At 36.0% G+C, this 13,894-nt stretch overlaps 2 protein-coding genes across 3 annotated transcripts in view; one reads left to right on the top strand and one right to left on the bottom strand.

Annotated features, from left to right (window-relative positions):
- LOC126881978 (origin recognition complex subunit 4) overlaps positions 1–11,690 on the bottom strand; it is a 40,225-nt gene extending 28,535 nt beyond the window's left edge. Inside the window, exons 1-2 of one of the 2 annotated variants that reach the window (XM_050646729.1) lie at positions 11,317–11,690; positions 6,995–7,340 (exon numbers count right to left, since the gene is read on the bottom strand). In XM_050646729.1, the coding sequence (XP_050502686.1) occupies positions 6,995–7,340; positions 11,317–11,520 (550 nt within the window). In that variant the 5' untranslated portion in view covers positions 11,521–11,690. The remainder of the gene's footprint in view (positions 1–6,994; positions 7,341–11,316) is intronic. The other variant, XM_050646730.1, reaches the window with a different exon arrangement.
- Positions 11,691–11,802: 112 nt separating this feature from the next.
- The window catches only part of LOC126881982 (THO complex subunit 7 homolog), a 29,442-nt gene continuing 27,350 nt past the window's right edge, over positions 11,803–13,894 (top strand). The window contains exon 1 of the mRNA XM_050646734.1: positions 11,803–11,972. Coding sequence (XP_050502691.1) covers positions 11,963–11,972 — 10 coding nt within the window. The 5' untranslated portion in view covers positions 11,803–11,962. The remainder of the gene's footprint in view (positions 11,973–13,894) is intronic.

The following is a 13,894-nucleotide window of genomic DNA, read 5'->3' as shown; positions in this document are numbered from 1 at the left end:
CTAATTTACCTTAGTACATTTGTGCACATAAAAATAGTTACAGCCCTTTGAAGTTACAAAATGAAAATCGATTTTTTCGAATATATCGAAAACTATTAGAGATTTTTTATTTAAAATTGACATATGGCATTCTTATGGCAAGAACATCTTAAAAAAGAATTATGGCGAAATTTGTGCACCCCATAAAAATTTTATGGGGGTTTTGTTCCCTTAAACCCCCCCCCCCAAACTTTTTTGTACGTTCCAATTAAATTATTATTGTGGTACCATTAGTTAAATTTACTAATGTTGTTCTGAAGCTATTTCCTTGTGGCATTTTTATGATTAATTATTTATATGGGAAATAAGCCACAATTAAAATGAAAAAAATAATTTTATTAACGTTTCGACGCCCAAATCGGGTGCCGTTGTCAAAATACAAAATTTACTATTTATAAAACTTTTTTGCCTCTTAGTATTTTTTCGATAAGGCAGTTTTTATCGAGTTGCGGCTTCTTTTTTAATATGTCTACATAAAAATTTTATGGGGGTCTTGTTCCTTTAAACCCCCCAAATGTTTGTGTATGTTCCAATTAAACTTTTACTGCGGTACCATTAGTTAAACACAGTGTTTTTAAAACTTTTTTGCCTCTTTGTATTTTTTCGAAAAGGCACTTTTTATCCAGATATTACTTCTTTTTTAATATGGTTCAAAATATACCTAAAAATGTAAATCATAAATAAATTTTCATATTATTACCAAGTCTCCATAATCGTACTTAGCCATATACAAATATGTGGTGGATTTGACAAATATTCAAAATATCTCGATAAAAACTGACTTTTCAAAAAAGTACTAAGAGGCAAAAAAGTTTTTAAAATAGTGTGTTTAACTAATGGTACTACAATAATAATTAAATTGGAACGTACACAAAAGTTTGGGGGGGTTTAAAAGAACGAAACCCCCATAAAATTTTTATGGGGTGTCCAAATTTCACTATAACTTTTTTCTTAAGATACTACTACCATAAGAATACCACATCTCTATTTTCAATAAAAGATCTCTAATAGTTTTCGATATATTGGAAAAAATCGATTTTCATTTTGTAACTTCAAAGGGCTGTACCTTTTTTTATGTGCACATTTGCACTAAGGTAAGTTAGGTTCAATCGAACTCCGGCATGAATATGGCAATTAGGAGAAAGGAGCATAATTTCACGATTACTAAACTGCACCCAGGGGTCACAGAAGAAATTTTGCACGATGCCATTAAGGTCTATACGGGAATACCCAAAGAAGAGGTAAGTATAAAAATGCTAAGAACAAATGGACAAGGGGAGCAGGTTGCCACCATAGCCGTGCGCCCTACAAAAGCGGAGGAGCTACGCAAATATAATGCGATAGTGATAGGCTGGGTGTCATGCCCTATAATGGAAAGATACACCCCCACAAGGTGTTACAAGTGTCTTCACTATGGACACAACACCTACGAATGTAAGGGGGAGAGCAGGGTAGCGTGCTGCTACAACTGCTTTAAAACGGGACATACTGCGGTACAGTGTAGCAGTGCGTCATACTGTCTAACCTGTAAAGAAGAGGGACACAGGATGGACCGTATGCAATGCCCAGCCTATAGGGCGTGGGTGTACGGCAGGGGAAGAAATGGGGAACTCCAGAAGGGTGAGTAATAAAAATAAAAATAGAAAGAACAGTGAAAAGGTGAGAGGTTGCTTTCTGGAGAACGGGAGTGGGCCCCTATACGGTCCACCAGTGAAACAGGAAGCCACCTCTCACAGAGTTTCGCGAAGAATAGACTCTATTGAAAATCAAACACCCCATTATTTTATCTATACAAATTTTGTTTATATATTTCATTTATTTATTTTATTTATTTCATTTTATTTATTCTCTTTACCTATTTATATAATTTATTTATTAAATAATTTTATTTATACAAATTTTAACTATTTTACCAACTTATTTATTTTATTTATATATATTTATTTATTTTTTGTAGTTTGTAGGAATTTTAATTCAGTAGAAAGACGCGAATCCGTTGCAGAAACGACCTCAGGGAACTGAACCAAAGTGGACCTCAAGGATCAACCTGGTATACGGATTTTGCAGGTAAACGTGGGCAGGGCGCGTCGAGCGCACGACCTTGTCCTCGCAAAAGCCTGCAAGCTAGACATAGACCTGCTCATCGTCCCCGAACCAAACATAAAGATTACGTCGGGCGGTGGTTGGGTTCAAGACAATGGAAAGAACGTGGCGGTGTTCATTAGAAATAGGGATGTGGGAGTGCAGAGCATTGTCAGGGGGGGGAATCATATCCTCATCAGGTTGAAGGGTTTCAGCCTCCTGGCATGCTACATATCTCCGAACATCCCTATGATGAAATACGAAGCCATCGTTGATGAAATAATGAGCACCGCCATAAGCGAAAAAGAAATATTGATCGCCGGGGACATTAATGCGAAGTCCAGATTATGGGGTTCCCCCATAAACGACAAAAAGGGGGAACTATGGAATGAATGGATAGCCCAGGCTGGCCTCCAAGTATTAAACAACGACAAACCTACATTCGTAAGGGGGGCCAGCCAATCACATATTGACGTCACGTTCGCAAGCGAAGGGCTATCCAGAAAGGTGCACGGATGGGACGTCCTCGACGATCAATTATTTACCTACCACCGTTACATACAATATGAGATAAAGGTTAAAGGGGGATTAAAACGGACGATAGGTCACACAGAATCATACTTCAATAAAAGCAAGTACCTATCGGAGGTCAGAAAAATAAACGAAGAAGAGATTTCTGACCTTGACCAACTGAGAAGAGCTTTACAAAATGCAGCAAAGTTGGCCACCGTTAAGAAGAAAAATGATAAAAAATCCCCCTACTGGTGGACGGATGAGATAGAAGGTTTACGGGAGAGATGCCTCAGAGCTCGAAGGATTTACACGAGAAGCCAGGGCAACCTCGAGCTCAAAGAAATATATAAAGACTTAAAGAAAACATTAAATAATAAAATAAAACGAGAGAAAAAGGAAAAGTGGCAGACCCTGATAAAAGCACTGGACGAGGATATATGGGGCGACGCATACAGGATTACAATGAAAACCTTGAAGATAATGGCCCCATATAGACTCGACGAAGACCAGCGGATGAAATCAGCTGAGCTCCTCTTCCCCACTAAGGAACCACAGAATTTTATTAAGGTATTTCCTACCATGGTCGAGGAGTTCACGGAAGAGGAAATAAAAACCGCTGGTCAGGAAATGAAGACAGGGAAAGCTCCCGGCCCTGACGGGCTGCCACCAGAGGCAATAAAGATTATAGCAACAGAGAAACCAGGTTTGATCAGAAAAATATGTAATGAGTTACTGCAGAAACAAGAGTTTCCCAGGGACTTAAAGGAAGCGAACTTGGTTCTACTCCTAAAGCCTGGGAAACCCCCTGATTCACCAACTTCTTATCGGCCAATATGCCTCCTGGACTGTCTTGGTAAATTCTATGAAGGACTTGTCAAGAGGAGGCTGGAGGGCATGTTGGAAGATAAGAGAGTTTTATCTAGTCAACAATATGGGTTTAGAAAAGGTAGATCGACAGTCGATGCCGCTACCTGGATAAGGGATGCGGCTAAGACAAGCAAGAAAAGATGGGTGGTCCTTGTTCTGTTGGACATAAAAAACGCTTTTAATTCAGCAAACTGGGGCCTCATAGTGAACCGAATAGGCGAATGTGGTGCTCCGGAATATTTGTCCAACATAATTAAGGACTATCTATCTGAGAGATCCGTATGCATATCGAAGAAGAAAAAGAAACAAATGACCGCGGGAGTACCCCAGGGGTCAGTCCTGGGACCCTTACTTTGGAATATATTATATAACGGGGTACTAGAAATTCACAAGAGAACAGGAGTTAGAGCGATAGCATACGCGGACGATCTAGCCTTACTGGTGGAAGATGATATGAGTCGGGGTATAACGGAAAAAGTAAATAAAGCTATAGAGAAGACCGCGGCGTGGATAGAGAAAAACGATTTAAAGTTAGCAGTAGAAAAGACAGAAATAATAATCTTGAGGGGACCAAGAAAAAGAGATGATACAGTTTTCAGATATCAAGGTTCCGAAATAAGACCCCAACGGACAGTAAGGTATTTAGGCATAACTTTGGACGAGAGATTGACATTTGGACAACATGTGATAGAAGCATGTCGAAAGGCGGAGGAGAGGACCTCAACGCTGAATAAACTAATGCCAAATATAGGGGGGCCCGGATCCCAGAAGAGGCTAATGATGTTACAATCAATATTATCCATAATATTATACGGGGCCCCAGTGTGGCATGAGGTCCTCCGGATGAAAAAGTATAAAGACATGCTTCTGAGGGCTCAAAGGAAACCCCTGATCAGAGTGTGCAGCGCGTACAGGACTGTATCAACCATTGCTTTACAGGTAGTGGCTGGTTCTCTGCCGGTGCACATCCTGGCCAGGGAGAGAGTCCAAATGTACCGAAGGGGCAACGGGGCGATAGGTTCAGGACCACTGGAGAAAGCTAGAAGTTTAGAGACGTGGCAGAGGGAATGGGCAGCCGAAGTCGGAAGGGCCGCCTGGACGAGATCCCTGATCCCGGATGTAGTGAGGTGGTACGGATGTCGGCATCGGCGCGTCAACTACTACTTTACACAGTTTCTGACGGGGCATGGATCGTTTCGACAATATACCCACCGTATTGGGAAAACTAGGGACGATCTATGTCCCGAGTGTGGTGTGGTGGATGACGCGCGGCATGTCGTGTTCGTATGCCCTGCCTATCGCGCGGGGCGTACCGAACTGCAGCTGGGCCTGGGATCTCCACTAGGCGAGCCTCATGAGCTGATCGATAGAGCTATCGACAGCAAACGAGACTTTGAGCTGATCATTGCCTTCGTCACAAAGACAATAAAGCACAAAGAAGAGAAAGAGAGGCGGCTGCAAGCGGGATGACCGCTTTATATTTATTTTCTTAAAATGTGTTTGTGTTGTGATCGGGCAACCAGCGGGGGCGGACCCTTTACATCCAAACCACGCTGACTGCCCATTTTTATTTTTATTTTTTTATTTACTTATTTTACTTTTTCATATTTTTGGTTATTTATTTTATCGTATTTTATTTATTTACCTCTTTAATTTTATTTACATAAGTTAATATTTCTTTCCAACAATTTTTATTTTTGGTTTTTCCTGTCTATGTGTTCTATCTTTTCTTTCTTCACTGTCCTTTATTTTTTCTTTCCTTTTTCGTTATGTCTTTTCTCTTTCTTTTCTCTTCTCTCATTTTATCTCTGCTCTTTTCTTCTCTTTTTTCACTCTCGTTTAGTCCTTTGTGTTATGTCTTGTATCGTTTTACCATCGACTGTCCCATTTTAATTTCCGAATTGAATGGGTGGATGAGTAAGCTTACATAGATGAAAGTATGAATGATTGGAGTTGAATGAGAGAAAGTATGAAGGAGCGGACGAGAAAGAGTGCATAGATGAAAGTATGAACGACTGGAGTTGCTCGTAACTGCCAACTGACATCTTCTGGCTGTTTTTATCCGGGATTGGGGGCCTCCTTGTCGCCCTACCTGCGCACGGGTTGCGCCAGACGGTCGCTACGCTGACTGGCCTGGTGCGGGGCGTGGGCGGGGGGTCGACCCGGGGGCCAACTGATTCATGGAATGCACGCTAGGAGTGCCGGAGGGGAGATATGAGTAAGGTCGACGGGTCAGATATGCTCGCTAAGAGCGGTCCCAGACCCGTCGGCTGGAGAAAAGAGGGGGTGGGTTTAGTCGGTAGGCGGCCCGTGATACAGATAGGACGGACCGAATCCGACACACCTGGGACACCTTACCAGACGGTCTTGAGAAGATTCCCACCTCCCAAAAAAAAAAAAAAAAAAAAAAAAAAAAAAAGGTTCAATCGAACTATTTTTGGTCCCAGCATATGTGATTAAATGTATGACCTGTATTTTTGTTACACCCTGTATACAGTGAGCACGTAAAGATTGTAATAAATTCATTTTCTGGTGAATGGACAATTTTGGAAAAAAATACCGAAACAGGTCAATTTTTATTTTTAAATTGTAACTTTTTGGCATATTATATATCATACTAGTGACGTCACCCATCTGGGTGTGATGACGTCATGTATTATTTTTTTAAATGAGAATAGAGGTCGTGTGATAGCTCATTTCAAAGGTAATTCAGTTCTCTATTCAGCAATATAAACATTAACATAATTATTTTTACAAGGTGTCCAAAAAATTTTGTTTGAATAAAACTTATTGACATAAAAAGAAGAATGTGTGTAATTTATTTAAATCAAAATGCATTTTACTGCTATCAGAAAACAGGAAATAATGTTTATTTGATATATATAAGTATTGGTTTTTGCTTAAATTCAATATTAAAGCAGCCACCCACCTTCCTCTCGACAGTTTGAACATTTAATTTAAGCGAAAAGCAATGATTATTTTTCAAATAAACATTTATTTCTGTTTTCTGAGAGTAGTAAAATGTATTTTGAATTAAATAAATTACATGCACTCTTCTTTTTATGTCAATAAATTTAATTATTTTTTTTGGGCACCCTGTATAAATAATTATGTTATTGTTTATATCACTGAATAGAGAATTGAATTACCTTTTAAATGAGCTATCACACGACCCCTAATCCCATTTAAAAAAATCATCAATGACGTTATCACGCCCAGATGGATGACGTCACTAGTATGATATATATGCCAAAAAGTCGTAATTTAAAAATAACAATTGACCTGTTTCGGCATTTTTGGCCAAAATCGTTCATTCCGAGAAAATGAATTTATTCCAACCTTTAAGTGCTCACTGAATATATTTTTCTGACTGCAACCTTAGGCTGTGGTCCCCAATAAACGCTGTAAACCATGTAAAGCATTATGAAAACGTCATATACAGCATTTGTCGGTCCACTTGACTTCAAAAAAATATCAAATTATATTAACTTACCTAAAATACAGACTGGTGTCTGAGCTGATTGTGAAACATCAAACAGATTATACAATAGTGTTTGATTGTGATGAAAGCAGAATAGGTCGAACTCGTCTAGGATAAAAATAATACTCTTTGAAGTACGCTTTTCTCCTGTTCGTAAACAAGCTAATAAAAATGATAAATTTTCTGCGAATGTTCCAAAAACTTTGCCATCAACAACATTTTCTAACTGCATTTGGGATGTTATGCTTTTTAATGCTAATTTGTCATCTGTGTGTACCAACCCATGCAACTTTACTACAATTGAATCTTTTGTAAATGTCGATATGGATTTTAATTCTGATAAAATTTGATTTACCATCTAAAAATTGTCATACTATTATCATATTAAATACAACAATTAAAAATACAAAATTATGAATTAAATCAAAGTACTTTAACACATTGACGGACAGAACGTCTATAGACGTCTGATTTCCATTTATGTAATGTGACGACACAATATCTATAGACCAAACTTTTAAAATAACAAGCTATGGCAAAAAATCGTTAGATTTTTTGTCACATTACAGATGCATATGAAATGTGACACTACATCCGACATCCATGATCGTCATCCACATGTTTACAAAAAATGTTAAAAAACTTATTGTTCCTTAACTTATGTTATTTTTATCCGACATCCAACATCCATGATCGTCATCCACATGTTTATAAAAAATGTTAAAAAACTTATTGCTCCCTAACTTATGTTATTTTTATTCTAAAAATCTTTTTAGAAATAGTGAAGGACAAATTATAAGTGACAGTGCTGCAATAAAAGCAGGCTGGAAAAACTATTTTGAGGGTCTGATAACAGAGCAGGTACAAACAAACACAGTCCATGTAGTAACAAATTTCGAGATAACAGAAGATCAGAAGAAGATTAATGAATTAACATACCCACCCACAAGACAGGATGCCATTAAAGCACTGAAGAATAATAAAGCCCCAGGTACTGAGAACATACCCAGGGCCGTGCCGTGCTATGATGCGGTGAGGCAGCCGCATCAGGCGGCATCACAAGGGGGGCGGCATAATCAGTAAAATCTAATATAATAATAGATAATGCAACATTATTGTAGAGAAGTTTTGAAAAGAATTAGACTTTTGGCCTAACAATATTTAGCTTTTCGTGGAACAACTGATCATTTGTTTCTACCTAATAATGGAAACTTTTTCAAGTTAGTATAATTGCTCTCTGAGTTTGATCCAGTAATGGAAGAACATATCAGGATAGTTCAAAGAGAGTCTGATACATGGTTTGTGACTTATTTAACCAACAGTAACAGTAGGCAAGATGAATTGATAAGTTTAATGGGTAATATTATTTTATTGTCGAAATAATAAAAATCGCCAAATATTTTTCGATAATCGCCGATTGTATCCCAAACGTAAGTCATATTGAACAGCTCGCATTGACGATAAGAGTTGTCGCTTTTAATTCTTGTCAGAACAAATACCTATAATATCGAAGGATTTTTTATTGGTTGTTTTTGAAGCTAGTGATTCAACCAGTGAAGGTTTACCGGAACTTATTTTGACAAATTGGGAAAAGTTAAGTCTTGGGTTAGAATGGCTTAGAGGACATGGTTATGATAACGGGACCGATATGAAAGAAATAAGAAAGGGTGTGCAAAATAGAATACCTACTTGAAAAATATCCGAGGCGCTTTAGGTGCCCTGCGCATGACACTATTTAAAATTAGTCATAATTGACGCAGCGTCTTCTTCTATAGAAACAAAAACCTTTTTTTTGTATTAGATATACAAGAACTATAGGTGCACTTTTTTCTGGTTCAACAAAGCGTTGGAAAGTTCTGAAAAAACATGTTTCAAACTAACTCTAAAACCGTTGAGTGTTACTAGATGGTCAAGTCGAATAGATGCATTGAAATCTTTAAGATTTAAATTTTGTAAAATCTATGATGCCTTATTCGAAACAATAGAAGATATCAACAAAGATCCAGAAACTAAAGTCAAAGCAAGAGGATTAGCAAAAACTACTTATTAAAAATTATAAATTTATATGTGGTGTTGTTCTTTGGCATTTGGCTATTTCATATAAATTTAGTCTCGAAGATGTTGTAACATGTAACTATAAATTTGTCACATTGTGTAAAAATGTTGTCAGAAACTACAGAAAAAATGAAAAGTTACAGACAATCTGGCTAAGACCAAGTGAAAATTATTGTTAATGGAATTGCAGAAAATCTTGATATAAGTTCCGAATTTTCCGCTGAAAATGAAATTCAAACCAGGAGAAAAAATCGCAAATTTGATTACGAAAAATCTGTGGATGAGTTCTTATTAGCGGAGGAAGATAAATTTAAAATAAATAATGTTTCATCTATATTTTAGACATTGCCATTAATTCTTTGAATGGCCGATTTTCGCTTCTAGAAACTCATAATAAAATTTTTAAATTTTTATATGATATTTTTAATGGAAGAAAATATATGATAAAGCACTAGAAAAATATTGTATGAATCTTCATTCGATATTTTCAATAGAAAAAGAATAAGAATCATATACGGAGTCAAATGATATTTTAGAAAAATTGCGTGATATATCTCTAATGATTATGATACCGTACTCTATGAAAACTTTTTTTAGGGTTTGGAGATTTTCAACTAATTGTGAAAAATACAAATTTAACAATACCTTTTGCTGCTACCTTATGTCTTTCCTTAATGTATATATACCTTATCTATCCGAGGCCTACTTTGTACTCTCCTTTACAAAATTTGTATCTGGCTGTGTGGGTTTTACCTTATTAAATCCAAAAAAAACTGTTTGTGCCAAAATAACCTAATTTCTTTATATCCAAATATAGGTGTACCACTAAGAATTTTATTAACACTTCCTGTCTCGGAGGCTATAGTGGGTAAAGAAGTTTTTCAAAATTAAAAATTATTAAAAACTATTTACTAAAGTCCATACAAAACTTTTTTTAGGTTTTGTCTTTAAAATATAAGTTGTCCTTCATTTTGTGTAGGTTCATTTAATAAAAATAAAAGTTAAGTTTCAATCATACTTAAGGGGCGGCATTTCGAAGACTTGCATCATATTGAAAAGATGTACCGCACGGCTCTGAACATACCAGCTGAAATTCTCAAAACTGGAGGGCAAACACTAATAGATAGATTTCATAAACTAATAACAGGCATGTGCAACACAGAAGAAATTCCGAGGATATTAGAAAAAAGAAATTATATGCCCAATCCATAAGAAAGGAGACAAACTCAGCTAGAAGAGCTATACCTAGAGACATATCCTTACTCTGTGTGAGCTATAAGGTGTTTATGAGTTTATGTGAATCATAAACAAGAGATTAAGTCACTTACCAATCAAATCATAGGAGAATACCAATTCTCAACAAAGTAGACAATACATAACACCTTAGGGCTCTTATCCACAGTTCCATAGCAAGGTCACAATTATTAGTCAATAGTTGTCTTTTTATAAATGTTTGTCTCAAGTCTAGACCACAGTATTAATAACAAACAGTAATGATACTCTGCAACCTTAATGTCCACATTATTTTCACAACCAGACAAAGAGACCCTAATTCATGTCTAAATAAAGGGATTGGTTTGTAAAAAAACTAAGTTTTCAATCTAATAGCACATAAAACAACATCCAAAAATGTTATTCTACATCCTACCAGACTGAAAACAATGGGAACCTTCTCTGGTAACACCTCCGAGGCTTCTACAATTTGCAAGCCATAACGGATGCGGAGACTAAGGAAGATGAGGGAATTTTACAATTTATAATTCACGTCCCATCTGCTCAGCGCGGTAAAGTTCCAATGAGAATGGTTCCCTTCGTACTCCAACCAGAGTAAACATGTAAATCAAAAATTAATATCCATTTTCAATTTCGTTGCAACACGAAACTACAGCTGCATCATTATTCCAGTTCAATCCAGGGCATCCCTGCCATTTCGTTCGTTGCAATCCGTGACAGCACATCGGGGTTTGTCCTAGTTGGGTCAGAGAGAGCAGCATATGTGCCTCCTGATGAGAGACTAATAAGTTTCGAAACCGGTAGAGGTGCTTGCTGCACTGGATTGAACTGGAAATGCGGCTGTAGTTTCGTGTTGCAACGAAGTTAAAAATGGATATTCATTTTTGGATTGGTTTGTATTTTGCCACAATAAATGACTAGAGATGTTGTCAATTTCTTAACCAAATGACAAAATCAACAATTGATCTCATATAAATAATGCCACAGTTGACAAAGTTCGATTTTACGGTTTTCTGTACAAAACGGAGAGAAATCATGCAACTTACCATTGTTTTCCCAGAACTTCGAGATCCTACTAACAAAGCTGAATTCGATTCTCCACATTGAACTGTTCTTTGGATTAATTGTAATACTTCACTTTTTTCTTTAATATAACCCGAACATTCTTTATTATTCAGAATGTTGTTTTTAAGAACTTTTCTAAGATCTGTTAATGAATTTTCATCTAAATTGCTTGTATTGGAACGCATTGTTCCGCATTAATAAATTTCGTGTAAAATCACAATTAACTTATATGTACTTGTTTATATTATTATGTTACTGTTACGTGATTGTGATTAAATATTAGTAAAAAGTAGTATTTTATTTTATTTACACTTCAGTACAAAATGTTTTGGCGGGATAATTGACATCTTCTTTTTTATTGTAGACAGTTACATCTACTCTAGTATGTAATTTTTCAGCCAATCTAATGTCTGGTAGAGGTCGATTAACGATTATATTTTTCGTAGTAGAAGATTTGTTTCAAACTGACAAACAACACACTGACATTTGAAGTCCGAAGTTTGAGCTAAACAGCTAACCGCTAGCTAACCTAACATATTTTTACCAAACCAAATATTTGCAAACATTTTTATAAATTCGGAAATAATCACTTTTCCTTTTCAGTGCTCAAGCTCAAACCTTGAAATAATGTCAGAAGGTAAATATGTTTTTCTAGTTTCGTAAACTTTTCATTAGTTACGTGGGATATAAATAATTTCAATAGTTTTTAAGTAACATTTAAAAATCATAATTTTTCAAATAAAAATCATAATCATACTTTGTCAAATTTGTATATAGCTGCTTTGAGTAATATCAATACTTACAATTCAGCAATTGCATGGATATTTATTATATAGTTCAAATATTCTTCACCAATTTCAGCTACAATCTTTAAGTGTGATCTTTGTATTTTTTATTTCTCAAATGTCCGAGTGAATTTATAGGTGTGATATTGTTTATTACTATTACAAAAAATTGTAGACATCTATTACTTCTCCTTGAACAGATATTAAACAGACAATCGCACTATTGTATTCGCCCCCTGTGTGACCATGGTTGGAGTACATGAAACCATGCCAGTGTGAGTAGCGTCGAAATAAGACAGTTTTGGCGATTCTTTGTAATGTCAGTGTTATTGTTTGTATAACAAAGAGAGAGAGAGAGACATATTTTATTGATACAATGTACCAAAAGGCCATCGACCGAAGTCTTTCAGCCAATTTACACAATTAATATACATTAATACAGTATATATGTTTTTTGTTAATATTAATACAATACAATAATTCAAAAAAAATATTTGTATGCGGCAGTAATCACAATATCACTGACAATTAGCCACAATACAGATGATGATTTAAATAGAGTTGTTTATTGTCTTGATGTGTAGCAGATTTCTTCAAAAAGAGTTCTTCCTGGATATCTACCGGCGCCATCTTCTGGTATCTTCACAATGTGGGGCTCAATCAAATTTTTGTTATTGCCATTAATAGAGAAATATTTAAACAACTTATTGAGTCTCATTAATAGGTTCAATTCCAGTTTTATCGTACAGCATTCTGTTTGGTGGATTATGAAGTGGATTATCAGGATGACGCATTCTAGTGATTTGTCGAAGGCTAGTTGTTTCAGCCACTTTTATATTATTTTTGGCAGGACCTTTAGAATTTTGGCCTGCAAATCATTTTATAAATATTGGCTGCTGTTTCAATTGTAATTCCCTCATTCTTGTATGTTAAACTTCTGAAGTGTTTTGCTCTAGTTATAATTTTACTTTTTATAACTGCTGTGTGGTTGAACTTCAATTTGTTATCTATTTCTATTCCCAAATACTTAACAGTTTGGGAAGGTTTAATAATATTGTCGCATATGTTTATGGTTGGAGAGTGATCTTGGATTCTATGGTTAAATATTACTAGTTTGGTTTTAGAAGGATTTATTGTTAATCTCCATTTATTCGCCCAAGATATTGTGTCATCCACCTGCCTCTGCAATAAGTCCATTGTCTTTATTAAATTTTTTCATATGATATCACTGCAGTGTCATCAGCAAATTGTAGCAAATTAGTATTGGTTAGTCTATTGTCGCATATGTCACTGCAATAGAGATTATACAATAGAGGGGAGAGTGGTGAACCTTGTGGAACTCCTTGTTGCACTGAAAATGAATGGGAATATGTTTCATTGATCTTAACTATACACCTGCGTCTTCTAAGAAACTCGTCAATAATCCATATTAGAGACGGGGAGCATTTCATTCTGTGAAGTTTATATAACAATCCTCTATGCCAAACGGAGTCAAAAGCCTTCTTGATGTCCAAGAAAACTCCAGCGGCCTTTAGTCCTTGCAGTCTTGCTGCCTGTATATTGGATGTTACTATTGAAAGAGGAAGGATTGTAGATGATTTTTCTCTAAATCCAAACTGGTGTGCTGGAATATGTTGGTTTAATTCATTATATAATCTTCCTTGGATAATTTTCTCAAAATTTTTTCCAATTACTGGGAGAAGAGTGATTGGATGGTAATTTTGGGGTAGTTGATGGTTAGTATAAGGTTTAGGAATAACTATTACAATGCCTG

This window comes from Diabrotica virgifera, chromosome 3 (assembly GCF_917563875.1).
Source record: "Diabrotica virgifera virgifera chromosome 3, PGI_DIABVI_V3a".
NCBI classification, from domain to species: domain Eukaryota; kingdom Metazoa; phylum Arthropoda; class Insecta; order Coleoptera; family Chrysomelidae; genus Diabrotica; species Diabrotica virgifera.
This window is presented reverse-complemented; position numbering and strand designations above follow the sequence as displayed.